Raw genomic sequence first — 26908 nt, 5'->3', positions numbered from 1 at the left:
AGTTAATACGCGAGCTAATTACAAATTAAATAAACCTATTACGTCCTTGTAATTATCGTACCAATAGAGAAAGTTTAAATACTTATATTTTTAGCTAATAATAGCAAAAGAATTCATATGAAAAAAGGATAAATGAAATATGAAAGGATAAAAACAAATAAAAAGTGTCTTAAATGCGAATAGAATTCACCTAAAGGTGAGTATTAAGTTCGAGTTTAGCCGTTAAAATCGCTAAAGTGAAAACTAAATCAGTAAGAAAAATGCATGAAATTATACGTATTTGTTGCAAATTTTATTATAACTTGATGGGGAAAAGACCAAAGCAAATTTTCACAAAGTTTGTATTCCTTAAAATGGATTATTAAAGAAAAGTAATCGTGAAAAAATGACGTTTTTAGCGGCTAAACTCGAACTTAATACCCATCTTAACTCCAAAAAAATATGTGAACTAAGAACAAAATCCATGATCTAAAATCAAACAATAAAATATCGGAAAACTTCAAACAAAAAACAAACTAAATTGAACTAAAAACCTTTAAATGATTCTAAAATCAATTCATGACGAGTTAATAACTATTTCCATGTTAGGCAAAATCAATTAGTGAACGTATAATGCCATAAAACTTAAGCTAATAAAGGAAGAGAGCTAGATGAAGATTTTTTATGGCAACTCTCTGAATGTCGAATATTTAATTTTGATTGGTGGAGATGGAGCCAAAAATTGGACAAGCCGATGGGATTAAAACTGGGATTTGATTACAAAGATGTGCCTACAAACTGAGGCATAAGCCTCAAGCTCATAAAGGAAGAGAGCTAGATGAAGATGAATTTTTTATGGCAACTCTCTGAATGTCGAATATTTAATTTTGATTGCTGGAGATGGAGCCAAAAATTGGACAAGTCGATGGGATTAAAACTGGGATTTGATTACAAAGATGTGCCTACAGACTGACGGACATCGCTAAATCAATTCAGGAACACGCAGAGAAGGAATATTATCACCCCAAACATGTTTCTAGAGCAAAATGTTATGTTTGGACTATTACCATGGATCATTTTTGTCGCCAAAATGTTGTTTTCTCGGCAAACATATATACATGGTTGCTGAAATTAGATACATAAACAAGTAAATACGGCCGTAAGTTCGGCCAGGCCGAAGCTTATGTACCCTCCACCATGGATTGCGTAGAAACTTCTTCTGAAGACTGTCATCCACAATCGAATTACTTGGGTTGCGGTAACACTTGCCGATGGCAAGGTATCTTAAAACTTCCTAACACCGTAATATATACGACATAGTCCATACGTGGTATATAATAAACTAAAAAAGGCCGATTAAATACGTATATAATTAAGTTTAAAGTAAAATTTAGACAAAATAAAATTTGGAAAAAATTTTCTATAGAAATAAAAATTTTGAAAAAAATTTTCTATACAAATAAAATTTTGACAAATTTTTCTATAGAAATAAAATTTTGACAAAATTTTCTATAGAAATAAAATTTTGATAAAATCTTCTATAGAAATAAAATTTTGACAAAATTTTCTAAAGAAATAAAATTTTGACAAAATTTTCTAAAGAAATAAAATGTTGACAAAATTTTCTATAGAAATAACATTTTGAAATTTTTTTCTATAAAAATAAAATTTTGGTAGATTATTTTTGGCTCGAGTGGCGACCATGATTATAAACCGATATGGACCAATTTTTCTGTGATTGGGGATCGGCTATATATAACTATGGACCGATATGGACCAATTTTGGCATGGTTATTAGCGGCCTTATACTAACACCACGTTGCAAATTTCAAACGGATCGGATGAATTTTGCTCCTCCAAGAGGCTCCGGAGATCAAATCTGGGGAACGGTTTATATGGGGCTATATATAATTATGGACCAATGTGGACCAATTTTTGCATGGTCATTAAAGAACATATACCAACACCATGTACCAAATTTCAGCCGGATCGGATGAAATTTGCTTCTCTTAGAGGCTCCGCAAGCCAAATCGGGGGATTGGTTTATATGTGGGCTATATATAATTATGGACCGATGTGGACCAATTTTTGCATGGTTGTTAGATACCATATACTAATACCATGTACCCAATTTCAGCCGGATCGGATGAAATTTGGTTCTCTTAGAGGCTCCGCAAGCCAAATCGGGGGATCGGTTTATATGGGGGCTATATGTAATTATGGACCGATATGGACCAATTTCTGCACGGTTGTTAGAGACCACATACCAAATTTCAGCCGGATCGGATGAAATTTGCTTTTCTTAGAGCAATCGCAAGCCAAATTTGGGGGTCCGTCTATATGGGGGCTATACGTAAAAGTGGACCAATATGGACCAATTTTTGCATGGTTGTTAGAGACCACATACTAACACCATGTACCAAATTTCAGCCGGATCGGATGAAATTTGCCCCCCAAATTTGGGGGTCCGTTTAGATGGGGGATATACGTAAAAGTGGACCGATATGGCCCATTTGCAATACCATCTGACCTACATCAATAACAACTACTTGTGCCAAGTTTCAAGTCGATAGCTTGTTTCGTTCGGAAGTTAGCTTGATTTCAACAGACGGACGGACATGCTCAGATCGACTCAGAATTTCACCACGACCCAGAATATATATACTTTATGGGGACTTAGAGCAATATTTCGATGTGTTACAAACGGAATGACAAAGTTAATATACCCCCATCCTATGGTGGAGGGTATAAAAATAACAGGATTGGAGCAAACATGTCACATGTTCCCCATCCAAAAATAAGATTTTTTCTCTTGAAACATGGTTGAGGTGATCATATTCCTTCTCTGGATGAAGTGGTCCTGAGCATATTTAGCTACATCTGGGCGTTGCAAATATATGCAATAACTCCCCAGCAAAAAAATGCAACAATTTTCATTTTCTTTTCTTTTTGGATGATGTGCACAATTGGCTCAGAAGCAATGAATTGTAAATGGACTTTAGTCATAAGGCAAATTCATCTTTTTAAGCATTCGCTTCATTGGTTTCACATCAGTTCTTCAGATGTGATACTAATTCAGTATTTTGGATTTCATTTTAAAACAATAGGGAACAATTAAAAAAAATCATTTTCCTAACTCTTTCGACTACTTCTATTCAAAGACATTTCGAATAATACTAGCCAATATTTTATTGTGAATTCTATGTCTGTCGAAAAATGAATCGGTACGCTTATAAAATATATTTTGGAACTTTCACTTATTTTGTTTGTCCTTACTGTGTTTTATGTACAATCAATTCTATTCAAATATAAAATTTTTATATACTGCCTTAAAAGAACTTCTTGTGAAGTAAAAATTAAGTCCATCTCCAGAAGAACATTTTTGAATGTCCTTTAAAGTAAAGTACTTTAGAAGAAACGAAAAAGAAAGTTCATTTTCAATTCATTCATGGTTGACGCGTACTGAACACAGTTGGTAGAATTCTATGGTAGATTTTTTACGGTTTGGTAGATTGGTAGAATTCTTGATGGTTTGGTAGGTTTTGCTTAATATTTCTCTCCAACTAAGAGGTACTTCATAAACCTTCTATAGAAATAGAATTTATACAAAATTTTCTATAGAAATAAAATTTTGACAAAATTTTCTATAGAAATAAATTTTGACTAAATTTTCAATAGAAATAAAATGTTGACAAAATTTTCTATAGAAATAAAATTTTGATAAAATTTTCTATAGAAAATGTTTATACACTTCACCACTACTGTGGTACAGGGTATAATAAGTTTGTGCATTTGTACGTAACGCCAAGAAAGAAAAGTCTGAGACCCATCGATTAGTATACCGATCGTCTTAGAATTAAATTCTGAGTCGATTTAGCGATGTCCGTCTGTCTGTCTCTATATGTAATTTTGTGTGCAAAGTACATCTCGCAATTTAAGTCCGATCGTCAGATTTTGATATAGCTCCCATATATATGTACGCCCGAGGTGGGGAAATATGGTAGAATGTTTCATATTTTAGACCTATTTTCAATGGGATTTTCCTGCAATTTACTCAATAGTTTCCACAGAGAATTATTTAATATGCTATTTAAGTGTGTCAAGTTTGATATAATTTGGTTCAGCTTCACCTTCAAAAAAAATCGCTTCTTTAACATATGTTCCAAACATATTTTGCAGGAAGCACATATATTATTGGATACTGCCGAAACATTAATATGTGAACATATTATATGTTTGGAAGCATTTTGTGCCCAAAAATAGTATATGCTTGGAAGAATTTTCCCCAAAGAAGATTGTGCTCATTCCCTCACATAATTTTCACTTCCACGATTTTTTTTAGTTCTTGGCACCTTTTTCTGTAATACAAATAATGTTGAAGAAATTATTCACTTTTATACATTTTTTTAAATTTTACCTTTCGCCTGCACGGAGAATCGAACCGAGGACCATACAGTTTGTAAGCTATCCACTATCCACTGGGCTGCATAGCTGTTATAGTCACCAGTAGATAATTATCGTTATAAGTTACATTTATATAGCATAGTTTGCAGCGCCCACGAGCCCATGCAAACATAACATTATTTAACAGAAACATACATTGTTTGCCACGTGGAGCAGCGGTTAGCATGTCTGCCTTGCAGCAAAGGATCGTGGGTTCAATCGCTGCTACGACCGAACACTTTTTTTTTATTTACACATTTATATTTATACTATATAAATTTTATAATGAAACTTCGAAATGTTGGTTATTAAAGATTTATAGTCAGTAACAGTGCTTGATATAAACGAAATTGACTGATTTTTGGATAAAATATTATTTTTTTTTATTGCAAAAATAACAATTTTGTAACAAAAAACTCTTTTTGGTACAAAACTTTAAAATTTGGAAGGAATTCAAAACCTCTAACAAAAGAAGAACGTGGAGTCCAGTATAAACATACATAAATATATCGAGTATAAACATGTACCACTACTGTGGTACAGGGTATAATAAGTTTGTGCATTTGTATGTAACGCCAAGAAGGAAAAGTCTGAGACCCATCGTTTAGTATACCGATCGTCTTAGAATTAAATTCTGAGTCGATTTGGCGATGTATGTCTGTTTGACTGTCTGTCTGTCTGTTGGTGTATTTTTGTGTGCAAAGTACAGCTCGCAGTTTTAGTCCGATTGTCCTAAAATTTTGTATAGGGTCCTGTTTCGGCTCAAAGACGTTCCCTATTGATTTTGGAAAAAATCGGTTCAGATTTAGATATAGCTGTCATATATATATTTCACCGATCTGGTCATAATTGGCGTGTATATCAACCGATCTTCCTCAAATTCCGTACATATGAATATTTTATGAGTCTCGACAAACTTACAAAATATCAGCCAAATCCGTTCAGATTTAGATATAGCTCCCATATATATCGTTCGCCCGATTTACACTCATATGACCACAGTGGCCAATCTTTTAGTCCGATTTAATTGAAATTTTGCACAGGGAGTAGAATTAGCATTATAGCTGTGCGTGCCAAATTTGTTGTTATGTGTGTGTAAAATCACCACTGCTTAGCCGAAAAGTTGTAAAAATGACTCTAAGTTTCCTAAACTTCTAATACATATATATCGAGCGATAAATAATAAATAAACTTTTGCGAAGTTTCCTTAAAATTGCTTCAGATTTAAATGTTTCCCATATTTTTTTACTAAAATTGTGTTCCACCCTAGTGCATTAGCCAATTTAAATTTTGAGTCTATAGATTTTGTAAAAGTCTATCAAATTCTGTCCAGATGGAGTGATATTTAAATGTATGCATTTCGGACAAACCTTTATATATAGCCCCCAACACATTTGACGGATGTGATATGGTATCGAAAATTTAGATCTACAAAGTTGTGCAGGGTCACGAAATTAATTGATCCAATTAATTTTTTAATTGAAATGTCTTCAATCACGAAAATGATAGTATCAATCACAGTTTTAATTGGGCATAGAAAAAATTCTTGATTAAAATATTAATTGATGTCATTAGCAATTTTCAATTCATTTTTTAATTGATTCAATTAAAAATTTAATTGATTTTGAATGCAAACCCCAATTAATTTTTTATTTAAAAAGGTAACTATTTTCAATAACTTTCTGAATTGGCTTAGAGTTTTTATTTGGATTAAGACATGTTCATCACTTTTTTTAACTGACTTAGTCTTCCGAATTTGGTTAAAAAGTTAATTGTATCAATTAATTTTTTAATTAAAAATTTAAAAATTTCAATCATTGACTTAATTAACTTTATGTTCTATCTTGATTAAAAAGTTAATTGTATCAATTAATTTATTAATTGAAAAAACATTCAACTTCAATTAACTTTTTAATTGGAAATATTTTGGTGATATTTTTTCTGTGTATAATATAGTCGGCCCCGCCCGATTTTAAACTTTTCTTACTTGTTTCAGTGTATGTTTTTGGACCTGGACTAGTATTGATGCTATTGTAGATTAGTGTAGATATATAAAAAACTTCCATTAAGTTTTCAAAATAATTTTTTTTAGATCACTACAATTTCCATCCATAATCACTTTCAAATATAGATATCTCACTTTTTTGCTCACAACTTGTCGATAGAAAACTTGTACACACAGATGTTGCAATATCCTTCGTTTTTCGATATCCTTTGAGAGATGTAGTATGTACAAGTGCACATTTTTGCTTGCATTATATAACCCAAACTATATATTATGTAATATCCAATAAGAAGAGGCAAACAAAGCTGGACAATAAAGGTGGGTGATGAGATGAGGAATCCTTGATAGTGCATGGATGATTTTGTTGCATTCGCATTATTCGTACCTTGAGTTTCTTGACGCTTTAGAAGATAGTGATGGTATGCCCGATAACCGAGATACGCGAAAATATTTCCTCACTATATAAGCTCTGGGCACGGCACTATTTGGTATTTTCCTCTTTGGGAAATTGTAGAAAAAACGCTTTTTCGTTCGTTCGTTCCACACTTCAGTTTCACTATTGGCAAATGTGTGTCAGGATCAGACGTTAACACCAAAATGGCGTTTACCATTTGCTTTGCTACACTACTTATATAAAAAAGGACGAGTGGTAAAATGTTTCCCGATTTTGTTTTTTCGTTTTTCTCAAATTTCACTTTATTTTGTTTCGATGGGTGGGAAAATGGGTAGGCATATATTTGGCGTTCATATTTTTGGGCTGAAGTGTAAGCAAACGCAAAGCTTAAGGTTTTGATAAACGTGGCAAAAAGGACTAAGCTAACCTTAAGGTAATAAGAATAGGTATTAGAATTCTCAAGGATATTTATCGCCAAAAAAAACAAATTCACCATTATGGAAAAGGTGTATCAATGTGGATAGTATGTAAGTGTGGGTGTCATATCAAAATATTCTTTGAAAATCCCCCAACTCCCATGGATGTTGTCAAAGTTTTATGCAAATTATGTAACAAGCACCTCACTACCTAATTTCCACTATATTATTTACTCGTACCGTCCTTGGTTTGTGTGTTTGCCCTCCTCCACCCCCAGCAGCACATCCTTTAGGAATTGAATTCCATTGAACCATGATAGTAGTGCCAATAGTAGAACTAATCGACCAGCATACCACGGTTGAATGCTCAACATTTTTACCGTCATCACCACCTATGCTGTCTTTGTCGAATGGATAAATGAATGCTGCCAGACATATGTGTCCGGTCCAGTAGTATGTTTCCATTGAAAACCATTGCAGTTTAATAATTGCATTTTAAGTACCATTAGGTCTACACATTGTATAGTAATCGCAACATTTTGTAGTGGGCATTGTGGAAAGAGTTCATTCCACATACGCCTGTACAACTTTTTTTTTTAATCTAAATTTTGCTGTACATACAAGAAACCTTGCATTCGATATTATCGTAAAAATGTATGTGTTCATTTTGTATATACAGTGGAGGAAATTTATTTAGGGGTACAAAAAATATAGAATTTGTAAACGAATAGTTATTATGTTAATGAGAATAAATTTTTTTTTTTTTCAAATTTTTGTTGACTGTGGGCTTTTTTGGAAAAGTCGACTTTTTTAATTTTCAAAATTTTGAAAATTTCAAAGTCAATTTTTCGAGTTTTCAAAAACTTCAAAAATTCAATTTTTTAAAATTTGGAATAATCTACTTGTCGATTTTCGCGATTTTGAAAAATTTGTTCGTTTTTCTGACTTTTTGAGATTTTTTCGAGTTTTTGACATTTTGAAAATTTGAAAATTTGAAAAACAACTTTTTGAAAAGTTGGTCGAATTTTTGACTTTTTGCAAAAGTGGACTTTTCAAGATTTGACTTATTCAAATATTCTAAAAAACTATTTTCGAATTTTTATACCCTGCGCCACACTGTGGAACAGGGTATTATAAGTTAGTACATATGTTTGTAACACCCAGAAGGAGACGAGATAGACACATTGTATCTTTGGAAATAATGCTCAGGGTGGGTCCCTCAGTCGATATAACCATGTCCGTCTGTCCATCTGTCCGTCCGTCCGTCCGTCTGTCTGTGAACACATTTTTGTGATCAAAGTCTAGGCCGCAATTTAAGTCCAATCGCCTTCAAATTTGTCACATGTTCCTAATATGGTTCAGATTCTGATTTAGATATAGCTGCCATATATATTTTTCGCCCGATATGCACTAATATGGACCCAGCAGCCAGAGTTTTATACCTATTTGCTTGAAATTTTGTACAAACATAACACTTAGCCGTATAGTGAAGTGTGCACAATTTGATTGAAATCGGTTCAGATTTAGATATAGCTCCCATATATATCTTTCGCCCGATATGGACTTATATGGCCCCAGAAGCCAGAGTTTTACCCTAATTTGCTTAAAATGTTGCACAAGAAGAACAATTAGTACTATGGTCAAGTGTGCCAAATTTTATTGAAATCGGTTCAGATTTAGATATAGCTCCCATATATATCTTTCGCTCGATATGGACTAATATGGTTCTAATAGCCAGAGTTTTGGCCCAATTTGGTTGAAATTTTGCACAGGGTGTAGATTTAGCATTGTAGCTATGCGTGCCAAATTTCATTGAAATCGGTTCAGATTTATATATAGCCCACATATAAAGCTTTCGCCCGATTTACACTCATATGACCCCAAAGGCCAATTTTTTGCTCCGATTTAGTTGAAATTTTGCACAGGGAGTAGAATTAGCATTGTTTTGGCCTTTTTTAAATTTTGGAAAAGTTGAATTTTTGACTGTAGAAAAACTGACTGTAATGTAGAAAAGTCGACTGACTTTCCTTACAATTTGGAAAAATCGATTTTTGTTTTCTTAACTTAGGGTAAGTCGACTTTTCAAGTTTTTGAATTATTTAAAATATGGAAAAATCGATTTTTTGATTTTTTAAATATGTGGAAAAGCCGACCTTTCGACTTTTTTTAAAATTAAAAAAAAATTACATTTGAATAGTTGACTTTTTAGCTGTAAAAAATCGTCTTTTCGAGATTTTGACTTTTTGAAAATGTAGAAAAGTCGACTTATTATGACTTTCCTTACAATTTGGAAATTTGGAATTTGGAATTTTTGTTTTCTTAAAATATCCCAGCAAAAAAATTGGAAGTTGTTCCACAAAAATTTCTTTTAAAGCGCATCCCGGAATCCCCCACCAAGTTTCTTCCACTTCCGATACAGTCCTTTTGGACAAGTGCACAAACATTTATTTCAAAGCGCATCCCGGGATCCCCTATCGATTTTCTTTCACTTCCGATGCAATCCTTTGGACAAGTCTTAGAATGTACGGAATTAGGCCGTTTTAAGTAAAAATTTAAGTTTTGGACAATTAAATTGCGAAAAATCAATAAAAAAGTAAAAAAATAATAAAAAAATAGAAATAAAATAAAAAATAAAATAATAAAAAACAAGTATATACAGCAGTAAGTTCGGCCGGGCCGAATCTTAAATACCCACCACCATGAACCAAATATTAGGGGTTCCTTTGAAATTTCAGGAGGGCTTGAGGACTTGAGGACACTTCCCGAAGATAAATTTAAAGATTTCACCTATGAGTACTATATCAGATTCTGGATTTATAAGAACCATTTTTGTTAGAGTTTTAGAGGATTCATTAATATCTCTTGCAAGTGTGCAAGAAAATTATAAAATAACGTATTGATTTGAAATCTTACATCTGTAGAAGTAAAATCTGGAAATTTTACATTGAGTTTCAAGCAATTTTCATGATAAGTGCGCTTTCTACACCCTCAAGAAGTGAAGTCGGTCTATATGGAGGCATTACCAAATGGACCGATAAAAACTTAATCCGATACACGTTTTTGTGAGCCTAAAATACCAGAATATTTACAATTTAAGGCAAATCAGATAAAAACTACGGTTTCTAGAAACCCAAGGAGTTAAATCGGGAGATCGTTCTTATGGGGGCTATACTAAAATATGGACCGATGCTCACCGTTTTCGGCATACCTCTTTATGACCCGAAAATACCTCTAGATTTCCAATTTCAGGCAAATAGGATAAAAACTTCGGATTCTAGAAGCCCAAGAAGTAAAATCGGGAAATCGGTCTATATGGAGGCTATACGAAAATATGGACCAATACTCACCATTTTCGGCACACCTCTTTATGGTCCTAAAATACCTCTAGAGTAACAATTTCAGACAAATTGGATAAAAACTACGGTTTCTATAAACCCAAGACCCTAAATCGGGAGGTCGTTTTATATGGGGACCATACCAAAACATGGACCGATACTCACAATTTTTGGCGCACGTATTTGTGGTCCTACAATACCTCTAGATTTCCAATTTCAGGTAAATTGAATAAAAACTGCGGTTTCTATAAGCCCAAGAGTAAAATCCGGAGATAGGTCTATATGGGGGCTATACCAAAATATGGTCCGATACTCACAATTTTTGGCACACGTATTTGTGGTCCTACAATACCTTTAGATTTCCAATTTCAGGTAAATTGAATAAAAACTGCGGTTTCTATAAGCCCAAGAAGTAAAATCGGGAGATCGGTCTATATGGGGGCTATACCAAAACATGGACCGATACTCACTATTTTTGGCACACCTCTTTATGGTCATAAAATACCTCTAGATTTCAAATTTCAGGCAAATTGGATAAAAACTACGATTTCTATAAGCCCAAGACCCCAAATCAGGAGGTCGGTTTATATGGGGACTATATCAAAACCTGGACCGATATAGCCCATCTTCGAACTTGACCTGCCTGCAGACAAAAGACGAGTTTGTGCAAAATTTCAGCACGATTGCTTCGTTATTGAAGACTGTAGCGTGATTACAACAGACAGACAGACAGACAGACGGACATCGTTATATCGTCTTAGAATTTCTCCCTGATCAAGAATATATATACTTTATATAGTCGGAAATCGATATTTCGATGTGGTACAAACGGAATGACAAACTTATTATACCCCCGTCACCATTCTATGGTGGTGGGTATAACAAATATATACAATAGTAAGTTCGGCCGAGCCGAATCTTAAATACCCACCACCATGAATCAAATATAATAGTTTCCTTTGAAAATTTCAGGGGGTTTGATGACAGATATTTTCCCAAGCAGATCAGTGCGCCTTTTATATCCTCTATAAGTGAAATCGGTCTATATGGAAGCCTTACCAAATGGACCAACAAAACTAAATCATATACACTTTGTTATGGGTCTAAAATGCCAGTATATTTTCAATTTGTGGCAAACAACTACAATTTCTAGAAACCCTAGGAGTTAAATTACCATTACACCGAACTCCCGGTTCTGTGTGATGGGTGCTAAACCAAAACATGGAAGGATACACACAGTATTCAGCACATTTAATTGTAGTTCTAGAATCTAGACCCCAAATTGGAGGGCCGGTTTATAAGGGGGCTATATCAAAAACTGTACCAATACTCAATATATTCGGCACACCTCTTCATGGTCCTAGAATACCTTTAGATTTCCAATTTCAAGCAAATTGGATAAAAACTACGGATTCTAGAAGCCCAAGAAGTAAAATCGGGAGATCGGTTTATATGGGGGCTATATCAAAACATGGACCGATACACCCCATTTTCGGCACATCTCTTTATTTTTCTAGAATACCTCTAGATTTCCAATTTCAGGCAAATTGGGTAAAAACTACGGATTCTAGAAGCCCAAGATGTAAAATCGGGAGATCGGTTTATATGGGGGCTATACCAAAACATGGACCGATAATCACCATTTTTGGCATATCTCTTTATTTTCCTAGAGTACCTCAAGATTTCAAACTTCAGGTAAATTGGATTAAAACTACGGATTCTAGACGCCCAAGAAGTAAAATCGGGAGATCGGTCTATATGGGGGTTATATCAAAACATGGACCGATACACCCCATTTTCGGCACACCTCTTTATTTTCCTAGAGTACCTCAAGATTTCAAACTTCAGGTAAATTGGATTAAAACTACGGATTCTAGACGCCCAAGAAGTAAAATCGGGAGATCGGTCTATATGGGGGTTATATCAAAACATGGACCGATACACTCCATTTTCGGCACACCTCTTTATTTTCCTAGAATACCTCTAGATATCCAATTTCAGGCAAATTGGGTAAAAATTACGCAAAAAAATCGGGAGAACGGTCTATATGGTGGCTATGCAAAACATGCATTGGTACTCACCATTTTCGGCACACATCTTTAGGGTCCTAGAGTACCTCTGGATTTCGAATTTCAGATAAATTGGATTAAAACTACGGATTCTAAACGGCCAAGAAGTAAAATCGGGAGATCGGCCTATATGGGGGCTATATCGAAACATGGTCCGATAATCACCATTTTCAGCACATCTCTTTATTTTCCTAGAATACTTCTAGATTTCCAATTTCAGCCAAATTGGGTAAAAATTACTGATTCTAGAAGAACAAGAAATAAAATCGGGAGATCGGTCTATATGGTGGTTATATCAAAACATGGATTAGTATTCACCATTTCCGGCACACGTCTTTAGGGTCCTATAGTACCTCCAGATTTCAAATTTCAGGTAAATTGGATTAAAACTACGGATTCTAGACGCCCAAGAAGCAAATCGGGAAATCGGTCCATATGTGGGCTATACCAAAACATGGACCGATAGGCACCATTTTCGGTACAATTTTGATGGTCGTAAAATACCTTTAGATTTCCAATTTCAGGCAAATTGGATAAAAACTACCGTTTTTATAAGCCCACGATCCCAAATAGGGAGGTTGGTTTATATGGGGACTATATCAAAACTTGGACCGATATAGCCCATCTTCGAACTTGACCTGCCTGCAAACAAAAGACGAATCTGTGCCAAATTTCAAGACGATAGCGCCATTATTGAAGGCTGTAGCGTGATTACAACAGACAGACAGACGGACATGTGTATATCGTCTTAGAATTTCTCCCTGATCAAAAATATATATACTTTATATTGTCGAAAATCGATATTTCGATGTGTTCCAAATGGAATGGCAAACTTATTATATCCCCGTCACCATTCTATAGTGGTGGGTATAAAAATTAATTGATTTTTTTTCAACATTTTCAAAAAGTCTTTTTTTTTTAAATTCGCAAATGTCAAAAATTCGATTTTTCTAAATTTAAGAAAAGTCGAATGGTGGAAAACTCGGCTTTTCCGAGTTTTCCACTCGTCTTTTGTCTGCAGGCAGGTCAAGTTCGAAGATGGGATATATCGGTCCAGGTTTTGATATAGTCCCCATATACACCGACCTCCCGATTTGGGGTCTTGGGCTTATAGAAATCGTAGTTTTTATCCAATTTACCTGAAATGTGAAATCTATAGGTATTTTATGACCACAAATACGTGTGCCAAAAATTGTGAGTATCGGTCCATATTTTGGTATAGCCCCCATATAGACCGATCTCCCGATTTTACTTCTTGGGCTTATAGAAACCGCAGTTTTTATTCAATTTACCTGAAATTGGAAATCTAGAGGTATTGTAGGACCACAAATACGTGTGCCAAAAATTGTGAGTATCGGTCCATGTTTTGGTATGGTCCCCATATAAAACGACCTCCCGATTTGGGGTCTTGGCCTTATGGAAACCGTAGTTTTTATCCAGTTTGTCTGAAATTGGAAATCTAGAGGTATTTTAGGACCATAAAGAGGTGCGCCGAAAATGGTGAGTATCGGTCCATATTTTGGTATAGCCCCCTATAGACCGATTTCCCGATTTTACTTCTTGGGCTTCTAGAATCCGAAGTTTTTATCCTATTTGCCTGAAATTGGAAATCTAGAGGTATTTTCGGGTCATAAAGAGGTGTGCCGAAAACGGTGAGTATCGGTCCATATTTTAGTATAGCCCCGACTTCACTTCTTGAGGGTGTAGAAGGCGCACTGATCATGAAAATTGCTTGAAACTCAATGTAAAATTTCCAGATTTTACTTCTACAGATTTAAGATTTCAAATCAAGACGTTATTTTATAATTTTCTTGCACACTTACAAGAGATATTAATGATTCCTCTAAAACTCAAACAAAAATGGTTCTTATAAATCCAGAATCTGATATAGTCCTCATAGGTGAAATCTTTAAATTTATCTTCGGGAAGTGTCCTCAAGTCTTCAAGCCCTCCTGAAATTTCAAAGGAAACCCTAATATTTGGTTCATGGTGGTGGGTATTTAAGATTCGGCCCGGCCGAACTTACTGCTGTATATACTTGTTTTTATTAGAAACGTAACTATTGTCAATTACTTTCTTTATTAATAGTGTTTTTAGTTTGATTAAAAATTGATTGTTATAAATAAATTAAAAGAAAAATCCATTACTTTTTTTCTAACTGACTTGTCTTCGGAGTTTGATTAAAAAGTTAATTGCATCATTTAATTTTTTAATTAAAATTTTAAAAATGTCTAATTATACAATTATTATTCGAGCTTTATGGACAGATATAGATTAAGGAACATGGTTAATAGAGCCATTGAAAAGAAAACGCCAGATACAAATCTATACACGCCTGGGCCCTTTATTGAGGGCCCAAAATTGAGTTATCTCTCCCAGCCAGATCTATACTAAAGGCTGTGGAAAGGTTCATTCGCCCGAACCGAAACATGTACAGTCCAGGCGTGTATAGATTTGTATCTGGCGTTTTCTTTTCAATGGCTCTATTAACCATGTTCCTTAATCTATATCTGTCCATAAAGCTCGAATAATAATTGTATAATTAGATATAATGCATTTGGACGTCAATTGCCTGTTTCGGTATCAGGCTAACATGTAATATAATTTTAAAAATGTTCAATCATTGACTTAAGTAACATAATGTTCCTATCTTGATTAAAAATTAATTAATTTGTTAATTGAAAAAAATAAAAAAATCAACTTCAATCAACTTTTTAATTGGAAATACTTTGTGATATTTTTATCTGTGATGTAGTGTGATTTTATTCAAATGTCGTAGTATGTATTTCATGCCAGCCATCAGTATTTGTTTTTGTTCTTTTTTAAGGACTAGGAGTAAAAGTAAATAGCACATCTACAATAACAACAACACGCCTACAACTACATCAAGAGTTCCAAACGACCTACCCACGTATCTGTTTGCCTATTTACACAAATGCACACATTTGCCACACTTATATGTGGATGTTAACCTTTACAAAATATCCTTTTGACGTCATAGATTCTTTGTCTCTTTCTCTCATATAATCAAGACCACCTATTTTCTTTCTACTTTCAGTAGCATTATGGGAAATCCTTACAAGCTTCTGCTATTGGCTCTTGTCGTCAGTGTTATGGCGCATGACATACACTTTGCTTTTGCTAAGGACATTGTGACGTCATCAAATAGTGTGCGAGGAGGAGGAGATGTTACGAATACACAGGCGATACGCTCAGCAGCATCCAAGCTAGAAACTGCTGTGGACAACCTTGATAAAACAGTAGACAAGAGTAGACCATCAAGTGCAGTTGAAGATTGGAGTTTGGTGTGTCAACAGCTCTGCGGGTAAGTTGCCCTGGAGCAACCATAAAAATGAAGAATTTTACAATGAAGAAAACAACAACAAGAAATACATACAATTTGAAGGATTGTTTTCTTTGATCATGTATATATGAGAGAGTGTGTGTGTGTGTGTATAGAGTGACCTTTTTTCAACAAAAAGAAAAACTAGTGATTTTATGGGAAAAGTTTTTACATAACACTTTTATTATGTGAATGACCTCCAGATAAAACAGAAAAAAACACTTTCCCTAAAGTGTGAAATTGTTGAAAATTTTCAAACATATACTGAAAAAGAAGTTTTCTTCTTGTTTTTATGAAAAAAAATATATATGGTGAATTTTTATGTGAAAATTTAAGTGATTTCTTTCTTTTAAATTTTTCTAGAGCTGCCTTAGGCGGTGCTCTGTGCTCCCCCTATTGTAAAAATATGCCAGTTTTATCTCAGAAAATGCTAATCGTAAATGCCAACACATTAATGGATCCTACAAAACTTCAATTTATTTGCCCTGAGCTCTGTGGACTACAGTTAGGTGAGTTATCTTTTTTGAACATGTTGAAAAAAAAAAAAACTAAACATTTTGAACAATATTGTATTAAAATATTTTACAAAATTTATGGTGTATTATCTGACAATTTTTATTTTGCTTCCGTTATAAAAATATTAATGTTTATTAGCTGTGTAAATAGCTAGGAAACGAAATTTGAGACCAACAAAGTATTAGGGACAAAATTTCTTTAACATAATGAAATTTTAATTAAAAGAAAGTTTATAATCTTTGCTTCAAAAATGTTTTCTATTAAATTAAGGGCGCAAATTTTGGAATTTTTTGTCTCTCCGTTAAAGACGTATGTCTTTGAACTAAAGCAAATTTTGTTTAAAGTAAAATAATATATAGAACCTTTAGATTAAAGATAAAAACGCTTCAAATATAATCTAAGACTTATATTGAGGATTTTGCTTATTTAATTTAAAGTGTTTTTTTTTTTTTTGAATTAAGAAAACATTTTTTAACTGGAAGTAGCTGTTATAATTTAGATTTGTAAACTGGCATTTGCTTCTACGTGAATTGCTTTATTCATATATCACTAAAAGACAATGAATATTCCATAAATGAGATCTGTATCCTAATTTGAATTTTATTGATCTTAAATTTAAAGCTACACAGTTCCACAAAACATTTCCTTATTTTAAAGAAGCCGCATCGTTGTCTCCGAATCAATTCTTTAATGGGAACTTTTTTTTGAGCGTATATTGACATACGACTTATAGCTTTAAAGAAGCGACGCAGATTTCAAATATTCGTATCGTAAATTTAATGGGAAAAAATTTCAATGACTTTGAAATTTCTTTTATATAGACCAATTTTTGCATGGTTGTTAGAGACCATATACCAACCCAGCAAAAAAATCGTCGTCAAAAAAGTAGTGAAAATGTTCTTTTTGGATCCGGAAGTGGTCCAAAATTGGCGCAGAAGCGATGAATTTAACATGGGCTTGTAAATAGGACGGATGTCCACCATTTTAACAGCCGTTGCACTGAATTTGCATCGCTTCTTAAGGTATGATGCGAATTCAGTGTTTTGGATGTGAATTAAGAAATTTTGTGATATTTTGACAAATAAATAATTTTTAAAATCTTTTATGAGTTTTAATGCATACAATGTGATTCAAATTCAGTGCAACGGCTGTTGAAATGGTGGACATCCATCCTATGACAAGCCCCCAGCAAAAAAAGCGTCGTCAAAAATGTAGTGAAAATGTTTTGTTTTTTTTTTGGATCCGCAACTGGTCCAAAATTGGCGCAGAAGCGATGAATTTAACATGGGCTTGTCATAGGACGGATGTCCACCATTTTAACAGCCGTTGCACTGAATTTGAATCACTTCTTAAGGTATGATGCGATTTCAGTGTTTTGGATGTGAATTAAGAAATTTTGTGATATTTTGACAAATAAATAATTTTTAACATTTTTATGAGTTTTAATGCATACTTACGCTTGTGTGGAACGTTTGGCATCAACTATTTTCAAAAATTCGCAATTTTTCAGAATGGATTTGGCATTTTTTTTCGGCCAAATATAAATAATTTTTAAGTATTTTATTAATTCTTAATCTATTTTTAACCTATTTGAAACAAAAATTGTTAAATTTTCCATTAAAAATATGAAAAAAAGCGAGTTATAAAAAAATTGACTTAAATGAACTTCCTGTGCGGCTAAAATAAAGAAATTCTTTGGGAGGACATTTCTGGAAGTGCTTTTAAAGTTGTGTCTTTAGAAGAACTTCCAAATTTTTTTGCTGGGAACACAATGTACCAAATATCAGCCGGATCGGGGATCGGTTTAAGTGGGGGCTATATATAATTATGGACCGATGTGGACTAATTTTTGCATGGTTGTTAGAGACCATATATCAACACCATCTTTGAGGCTTCGCAAGCCAAATTATAAAAATTGATTTTTATTGAAAGGTCAGGACCTTTGTTTTTTACAGTTAAATCCATATCTAATTCTTCTGTCTTAGCACATTTTCTCTGCCTACTTTTCAAAGTTCGATTCCAGCATAAAATAGGAACACTATTCTGGATTTGGAAGCTATAAGGATTTTTGAATTAGTAGTAGTAGGTTATCCTTTATTGATGAATTCAATTCAATATTTTGTTACAACTACATTTAATTATTTTGTTTTTATACCCTCCACCATTGGATGGGGGTATATTAACTTTGTCATTCCGTTTGTAACACATCGAAATATTGCTCTAAGACCCCATAAAGTACACTGTTAGAAAAATATTTTTCATATGTTCCGATATAAACAAAATGTGTTTGGGGCACAATTTTTAAACACAATATATTTAAGTGCAAACATGTAATGTTCCTAAACTAACACAAAATGTTTGGGACACATATGTTAATATGTTAGAATATATTATGTTTGGGGCATGAATGTTTCATAAAAATAGTATGTGTGAATGTAAACATATATAAATTTACAAATTTCGAGTAAACATATATATGTTGTGATACTTTATTCAGAGAGCGAAGAGAGAGAGAGAGAGTTAGTATAGAGAAAGAAATAGAGATGGAAACCGGGAGGGTTGAATAAAAAGATATCAACATAACACAGCGAAAGAATGAAATGAGAGCAATTTCTGTGAAACCGCCAAAAATTTAATATGCTTAAGTCTAAATATTATTTAATTTGAATATTAGAATGAGTATTCGGAATAAAGAGAATAGACATTCGGAACCAAGAGAATAGAAAAAAACAGTATATTTGTATTACAGAAAAAGATTCGAAGAACTCAAAAATTTCGTGGAAGTGAAAATTATGTGAGGGAATGAGCACAATATTCTTTGAGGAATTCTTCCAAGCATATACCATTTTTGGACTCAAAATGCTTCCAAACATATAATATGCTCACATAAAACAAACATATTAATGTTTCGGCAGTATCCAATAATATATGTGCTTCCTGCAAAATATGTTTGGAACATATGTTAAAGAAGCGATTTTTTTTGAAGGTGTACATATATTCTGGGTCGTGGTGAAATTCTGAGTCGATCTGAGCATGTCCGTCCGTCTGTTGAAATCACGCTAACTTCCGAACGAAACAAGCAATCGACTTGAAACTTGGCAAAAGTAGTTGTTATTGATGTAGGTCGGATGGTATTGCAAATGGGCCATATCGGTCCACTTTTACGTATAGTCCCCATATAAACGGACCACCAAATTTGGCTTGCAGACCCTCTAAGAGAAGCAAATTTCATACGATCCGGCTGAAATTTGGTACATGGTGGTTGTATAATGTCTCTAACAATCATGCAAAAATTGGTCCACATCGGTCCATAATTATTTATAGCCCCCATATAAACCGACCCCCCGATTTGGCTTTCGGAGCCTCTAAGAGAAGCAAATTTCATCCGATCCGGCTGAAATTTGGTACATGGTGTTAGTATATGGTCTCTAATAACTATGCAAAAATTGGTCCACATCGGTCCATAATTATATATAACCCCCATATAAACTGATCCCCCGATTTGGCTTGCGGAGCCTTTAAGAGAAGCAAATGTCCTCCGATCAGCCTGAAATTTGGTACATGGTGTTAGTATATGGTCTCTAATAACTATGCAAAAATTGGTCCACATCGGTCCATAATTATATATAGCTCCATCATAAACCGATCCCCAGATTTGACCTCAGGAGCCTCTTGGAAGACCACAATTCATCTGATTCAGTTGAAATTTGGTACATGGTGTTAGTATATGGCCTCAAACACCCATGCAAAAATTGGTCGAAATCGGTCCATAATTATATATAGCCCCCATATAAACCGATCCCTAGATTTGACCTCCGGAGCCAATTGGAAGAGCAAACTTCATCCGATTCGGTTGAAATTTGATACGTGATGTTAGTATATGGTATCCAACAAGCATGCAGGAATTGGTTCATATCAGTCCATAATTATATATAGCCCCCTATAAACCCATCCCCATCCCCGGTGAATAAGCAAAATTCATCCGATCTGATTGAAATTTAGTACGTGGTGTTAGTATATGGTCTCTAACAACCATTCAGGTATTGGTCTTTATCAGTCCATAATTATATATAGCCCTAGGCTTGCCAGATGACCAGGATTCGGCTGGATTGTCCCGGAATTTCGTCTCCAGGAAGTGTCCCAAATCTTTCACAAAATTTGGCAAAAATCACGGAATTTCAATTACTCAAGGCCTATGTTTAATTTTTTTCCATTTCTTAGAAAAGAAAACGATTTGGAATTAAATCGCTTTCAAAAATATGTTTGGTTTTGGATTTTCATACTTTTTGTACCCACCACCATAGAATGGTGTAATAAGTTTGTCATTTCGTTTTAGTTTACAGGCAGGAGAAGTTCGAAGATGGGCTATATCGGTCCATGTTTTGGTATAGCCCCCATATAAACCCTCGGATTTGGGGTCTTAGGTTTCTAGAAACCTTTTTTTCTATCCGATTTGCCTGAAATTGGACCACAAATAGGTGTGTCGAATATGGTGTGTATCGGTCTATGATTTGCTATAGCCCCCATATAGCCCAATCACCCGATTTTACTTCTTGAGATTCTAGAAACCGTAGTTTTTATCCAATTTGCTCGAAATGTGAAAACTATAGTTTTTTGAGAACCATAAATTGGTGTTTCGAATAAATCGATATAGATATTGATATATCCCCCTTATAAACCCGCCCTCCGATTTGAGGTCTAGATTCTGTAGGTATTTCAGAACCACAATTAGGTATGCTGAATTTTGTGTATCGGTGCATGTTTTTGGCATAGCACCCATATAGACTGATTTCCCGATTTAACTTCTTGGGCTTATTTAAACCGTAGTTTTCATCGAACTTGCTGCTGTATATACTTGTTAAATGTACATTTGTCTGTGAGAATTTGTACCATTTCATTCAATCTCATCGCTATGAGAAACAAATCAAATCACTACCACTTGAGTAATGTAAAAAATATACGCAAATGTCTAATTTTATTTCAAATTCACGTTTATCTGCGAAAAACATTTTTACAAATTATAAGTCAAGTCTATACTCCCATCCAACATTTTAAAGTTCGACTTTATCCCATTCACTAGTTCACAATTGTAGCCCCCATATATTTCAATTCTGGCTCTCCACGTACCGCGCAAAAGTTCATATCGATTCATAATTATTTGCAGACTTACCTATACATAACTTTTTTGTATAATATATACCACGTATGGACTAACTCACAATTTAGAAAACGATATTAAGAAGTTTTAAGATACCTTGCCATCGGTAAGTGTTACCACAACGCACACCCTCAGAAAAAATCGCTTCTCTAACATATGTTCTAAACATATTTTGCAGGAAGCACATATATTAGTGGATACTGCCGAAACATTAATATGTTTGTTTTATGTGAACATATATGTTGTGAAGCATTTTGAGCCCAAAAATATTATATGCTTGGAAGAATTTTCCCCAAAGAAGATTGTGCTCATTCCCTCACATAATTTTCACTTCCACGAATTTTTTTAGTTCTTGGCACCTTTTTCTGTAATACAAATAATGTTGAAGAAATTATTCAATTTTATAATTTTACCTTTCGCCTGGACTGAGGATCGAACCGGGAACCATGCAATTTGTAAGCCAACACACTACCACTGGGCTACGTAGCTGTTATAGTTACCAATAGACAATTATCGTTATAAGTTACATTTATATAGCATAGTTTGCAGCGCCCACGAGCCGATGCAAACAAAACATTATTCAACAGAAACATATATTTGTTGACCACGTGGAGCAGTGGTTAGCATGTCCGCCTTGCATGCAAAAGGTCCTGGGTTCAATCCCTACTCCGACCGAACACCATTTTTTTTTTTTTTTTAATTTTTGTATTTATATTTTTATATTATTAAATGAAATTTTTACAATGAAACTTCGAAATGTGTGTTATTAAAGATTTACAGTCAGAAAATAACAGTGCTTGATATAAACGAAATGGACTGAGCTTTTGGATAATTTTTTTTTTATTGCAAAAATAACAATTTTGTAGCAAAAAACTGTTTTTGGTATAAAAGCTTGAAATGTTGGAAGGAATTCAAAAACTCTAACAAAAGAAGAACGTGGAGTCGAGTATAAACATACATAAATAATTTTATAATATACACATAAATTTAGTTAGCCGTGAACAGTTTTTTACTAGCATTTAACACCATTTTAAATGCATTCAAAACTTATCGTGTTTTGTACTTAATTTCATTTTTACCCTTAAGGCCGGTATTAAGTTGGCATTATCGTTCTAAAATGACCCTGTTTTGCATTTTACTTTTCTTTAATAATTCATTTTAAAGAAAATAACCTTTTTCAATTTTTTAGCAAAACTCGAACTTAATGCCCGCTTCCGAATGTCTATTCTCTTTACACGAGTATTCAAATTAAATAATATTTGGACTTTCCGAAACAACATACAAGCAGTTTCACAGAAATTGCTCTCTTTTGATTCTCTCGCTGTGTTATGTTGATATCTTTCGTCAACCCTCCCGGTTTCCATCTCTATTTCTTTCTCTACACACTCTCTCTCTCTCTGTCGCTCTCTGAATAAAATGTCACAACATATATATGTTTACTCGAAATTTGTAAATTTATATATGTTTACATTCACACATATTATTTTTATGAAACATTCATGCCCCAAACATATATATTAACATATGTGTCCCAAACATTTAGTGTTAGTTTAGGAACATTACATGTTTGCACTTAAATATACTGTGTTTAAAAATTGAGCCCGAAACACATTTTGTTTATATCGGAACGTATGAAAAACATATTTTTCTAACAGTGCAAGAAATTCGATTGTGGATGACAGTCTTTCGCAGAAGTTTCTACACGCTCACAAAAAATCGCTTCTGTAACATATACTCCCAAACATATTTTGCTACAAGCATATACATTTTTGGCTATTGCCCAAACATTTATATGTTTGATCTCTTCCAATATATAATATGTTTGAAAGCATATTGGTCCAAACAATATATGTTTGGGTAGTCAATTTCCAAACATTTTGTATTTTTGCATCCAAATTCAATAATGTTGTCTTCCAAAAAACAATATGTTATTATGTGAACATATAATATGTTTGGAAGCATTTTGCACCCAAAAATATTATATGCTTAAAAAAATTCTCCCAAACAATATTGTGCTCAAAATTTTATTTATTTATTTATATATTTACAATCATAATGAATTATGAAAATAAACAGGTAATATAGGTACTAACAACATAGGTTTTCGACCTGAATGCTCAAAATTGTATATTCCCCCACATCTTTCTCACTTCCACGAGATTTTTTAGTTCTTAGCACCTTTTTCTGTAATACAAACATTGTAGAAGAAATTATTCAATTGTATGATTTTTTTTATTTTAATTTTACCTTTTGCCGGACGGGGATTCGAACAGCGGACAACACAGTTTGTAAGGATCAAAGAAGTAGCTGATCAATTGCCCAAGGAAAAATAAAATGTTAATTTTGTAATAACAAGCAACAACCACCAACTTAATTCAATATCGCTCCCTGTTAAATAGCGCTCCAAGCTACTAAACACATATATGTTTATAGGCTATTTCTAAATTAATATATGTTTGCATCCAAGCATATTATATTTAAAAACATTTTATGTCCCAAACATAATATGTTCTAACATATTAACATATATGTCCCATACATGTTATGCTAGTTTATGAACATTATATGCTTGCACTCAAAAATATTGTGTTTAAAAATTTGTTTTCCAAACATATAATGTTTATAGCCAAACATATGAAAAACAGTCTTTTTCATCCGTGTACGCAATCCATGGTGGAGGGTACATAAGATTCGGCCTGACCGAACTTACGGCCGTATATACTTATTATCAATTAAAGATATTACGACTTTGACTTATAGCGTCGTCAGTTGGCGGTTTAAAATTAAGCTTTGATTTTAGTTACAAATACAACAAAAAAATAAAAATATATATATTTATAATTGAAAGTATTTATGAATATTCTGACAATATCAAATTTCTGTAATTGATTGCTAATACCAAGTATCGCACCAAATTTTTCCAGCCATCCTCATATCTCCCGTTCAATATATTAATTAGTTCTTTTTCAGTCAGTATCGGCTTTGTGAAATAGCAAGTCCTATAGCCAATATAAATAGGGCATTTTTCCAAAAAGTGTTGCAGTGTTTCTTTTTCGCGGCAATTGCCCAAAGTACGTAATCCGTTGATATTTGAATTATCTATTGCATTTGCCTTTTTAAAGAAATAGTAACAATTAAATTTTTTTATTTTCCTAAAACCGATTAAAACCAGTTAAAATAACTATTAAACACTAATTTTATTGAAGAAACACACACAAGATTAACAATTGATTATAATAAAAGGCTATGGACAAATTCGTGATATACTTTCAGTGTGATAATCTGTTTTTCTTGTAATAATAAAGTAAACATTGTGTACAGTGTATGGTTAAAGTGACAGCCCGATTAATTAAAACCCTCTTAGACTATTCAGTCCATTGGAAAAAATGTCAGGTTTGGGTCTTCACTTCACAGACGATTTTTTGTTTAATTTTTGGTTTTTTGAAAAAAATTCATAGATACAATATTTCGTTGTTTCTATGTAATAATGAAGTATTACATTCTATTAATGAACTTTTCAATTGTCTTAATGAAACATTTGTGTATAGTGAAAACGAGTTGCTGTTTCACTTCTTCAGTATGTCTTTAAACACAGCTCGACTTTCGGAGGAAACATATGACAAAGAAGATAGAATTATCATTGAATTATTATAATTGGACATGAATATGAAAATATCGTAGGCGTTATCTTAGTTTCCACCTTTATGGCGAGTGTCTCCAAAATCAAGAAATATTGGTTGCTTTTTTGTTCTTTTTAACACATAGTCCGACAAACATGGCAAAGTTCTAGGAAAATTAATTTTAAGCCTTAAATTTGTAATCTTAATTCCCCTGTGCATTATAGTTTCCTTTTTTGTTTTATTTTTAGGTGATGATGTTTGTACATGCAAGAATTGGCTAAATGGTGAACATACCACCAAACTAGCAACCATGCGGAAGGAAAACAATATCTGTTCCATATTCTGTGATATTCAGCATGTCACACTTACTGGCTGTAGTCCTTGTGCCAAAAGTGATGCGACTCACCAAACTCCAACTACTTTGGCCAATATGGAGAAACTACGTGGATCCAGTATAACTGGTTTTGATGAAGAAACAACACCAGATTGGAATGAATTATGTGCTAGCCTGTGTAAAACTGGTGATGGCGGGTCATTGTGCAATTGTGACTTGTCGCCATTTTATGTATAAGAGGAAAATAGAAACTTTTATACAAAAGGCGATGGGTGAAAATATTCTAATTTTTTTGTTACTAAATTAAAATTATTATTATTTAAGTCTTAAGGACTTTAAACTTTAAAAATTTTCTTTGTATTTCTCGTTTCAATTTTTCAACATTATTATATTTGTCAATTATATATATATATATTATATGTTTCTTTATTTTTATAAACTTAACTAAAATTAATTATTGGAAAACTTGTTCAATTATTTTTGTAAACAAATTTAAAAACAAACAAAAACTATGTGAATTTTTTTTATTTTTTTCAATGGAAATATAGAAGAAATATGAGAAAAACACATAAGTGAAAGTAATAAACTAATCCCTATGCGCATCAATTAATTTGTAATTAATTTCAATTAAAATTAAAAAAAAAACACAATTAAACAAAAACCAAAAAATCCTAAACAAAAAAAAAAACAAAATACATACAAAACATTATATTAATCATAAAATCACAAAAATATATTTGTTATAAACTATAGTGTTACTATAAAGCGTTAACTTCATACAGATATCGAAAATAATAAATATCCAGGACTTGAGGGCTTTTCGTTATTGGGATAAAGAAGACCGACAAAATCATCGATGTTATAGGTTTTCGAAAATATTTTCACATAATCCCCAAGACTCAAAAAAAAAACTCAAACACATGAAACAACAAAAATCACTAAAGGGCTTCCAGGTGAAATAGTTTGTAATTGTTTTAACCTCCCCGGTTTTTATTTTTTGTGTTTTACATAAAGAAAATAATCCCAGGGTGGAATAAACAAAAGCAACTAGGCCACTACACTTTAGTTTTCAAACGAGAAAAATATATCCTCCTGAGGAAGAACATAAAAAAAAAACAAGAGACAACCAATAATATTCATATATACAACATATCGTCGTCACATTGTTGATAAATAAAACCAATAAAAGAAAACATAAAAATCTACAAAAAATGTAAAAAATTTGAAAATATCCAAAAAAAAAAGAAATACAATTTATTTTTTTAATTTCATTTCAGTTTGTTAATGGAATCAGCA

The 26908-nt window shown here is 33.1% G+C and overlaps 1 protein-coding gene across 1 annotated transcript; it reads left to right on the top strand.

Annotated features, from left to right (window-relative positions):
• On the top strand, positions 1–26699 carry LOC142233662 (uncharacterized). The gene is made up of 4 exons (XM_075304661.1): positions 1–48; positions 15700–15966; positions 16348–16493; positions 25527–26699. Exons 2-4 carry the CDS (start codon positions 15707–15709, stop codon positions 25847–25849), a joined length of 729 nt encoding a protein of 242 aa, XP_075160776.1. The 5' UTR covers positions 1–48; positions 15700–15706; the 3' UTR covers positions 25850–26699.
• The last annotated feature ends 209 nt before the right edge of the window (positions 26700–26908 follow it).

The sequence above is a fragment of the Haematobia irritans genome, chromosome 4, assembly GCF_050003625.1.
Source record: "Haematobia irritans isolate KBUSLIRL chromosome 4, ASM5000362v1, whole genome shotgun sequence".
NCBI classification, from domain to species: Eukaryota; Metazoa; Arthropoda; class Insecta; order Diptera; family Muscidae; genus Haematobia; species Haematobia irritans.
The sequence above is the reverse complement of the archived record's forward strand: the minus strand, read 5'-3'. Positions and strand labels throughout refer to the sequence as shown.

Coding starts and splice junctions, on each gene's coding strand:
- LOC142233662 (XM_075304661.1), top strand. CDS start 15,707: ATGGGAAATCCTTACAAGCTTCTGCTATTGGCTCTTGTCGTCAGTGTT. Junction 15,967..16,347: donor GTGTGTCAACAGCTCTGCGG/GTAAGTTGCCCT, acceptor AAATTTTTCTAG/AGCTGCCTTAGGCGGTGCTC. Junction 16,494..25,526: donor GCTCTGTGGACTACAGTTAG/GTGAGTTATCTT, acceptor TTTTATTTTTAG/GTGATGATGTTTGTACATGC.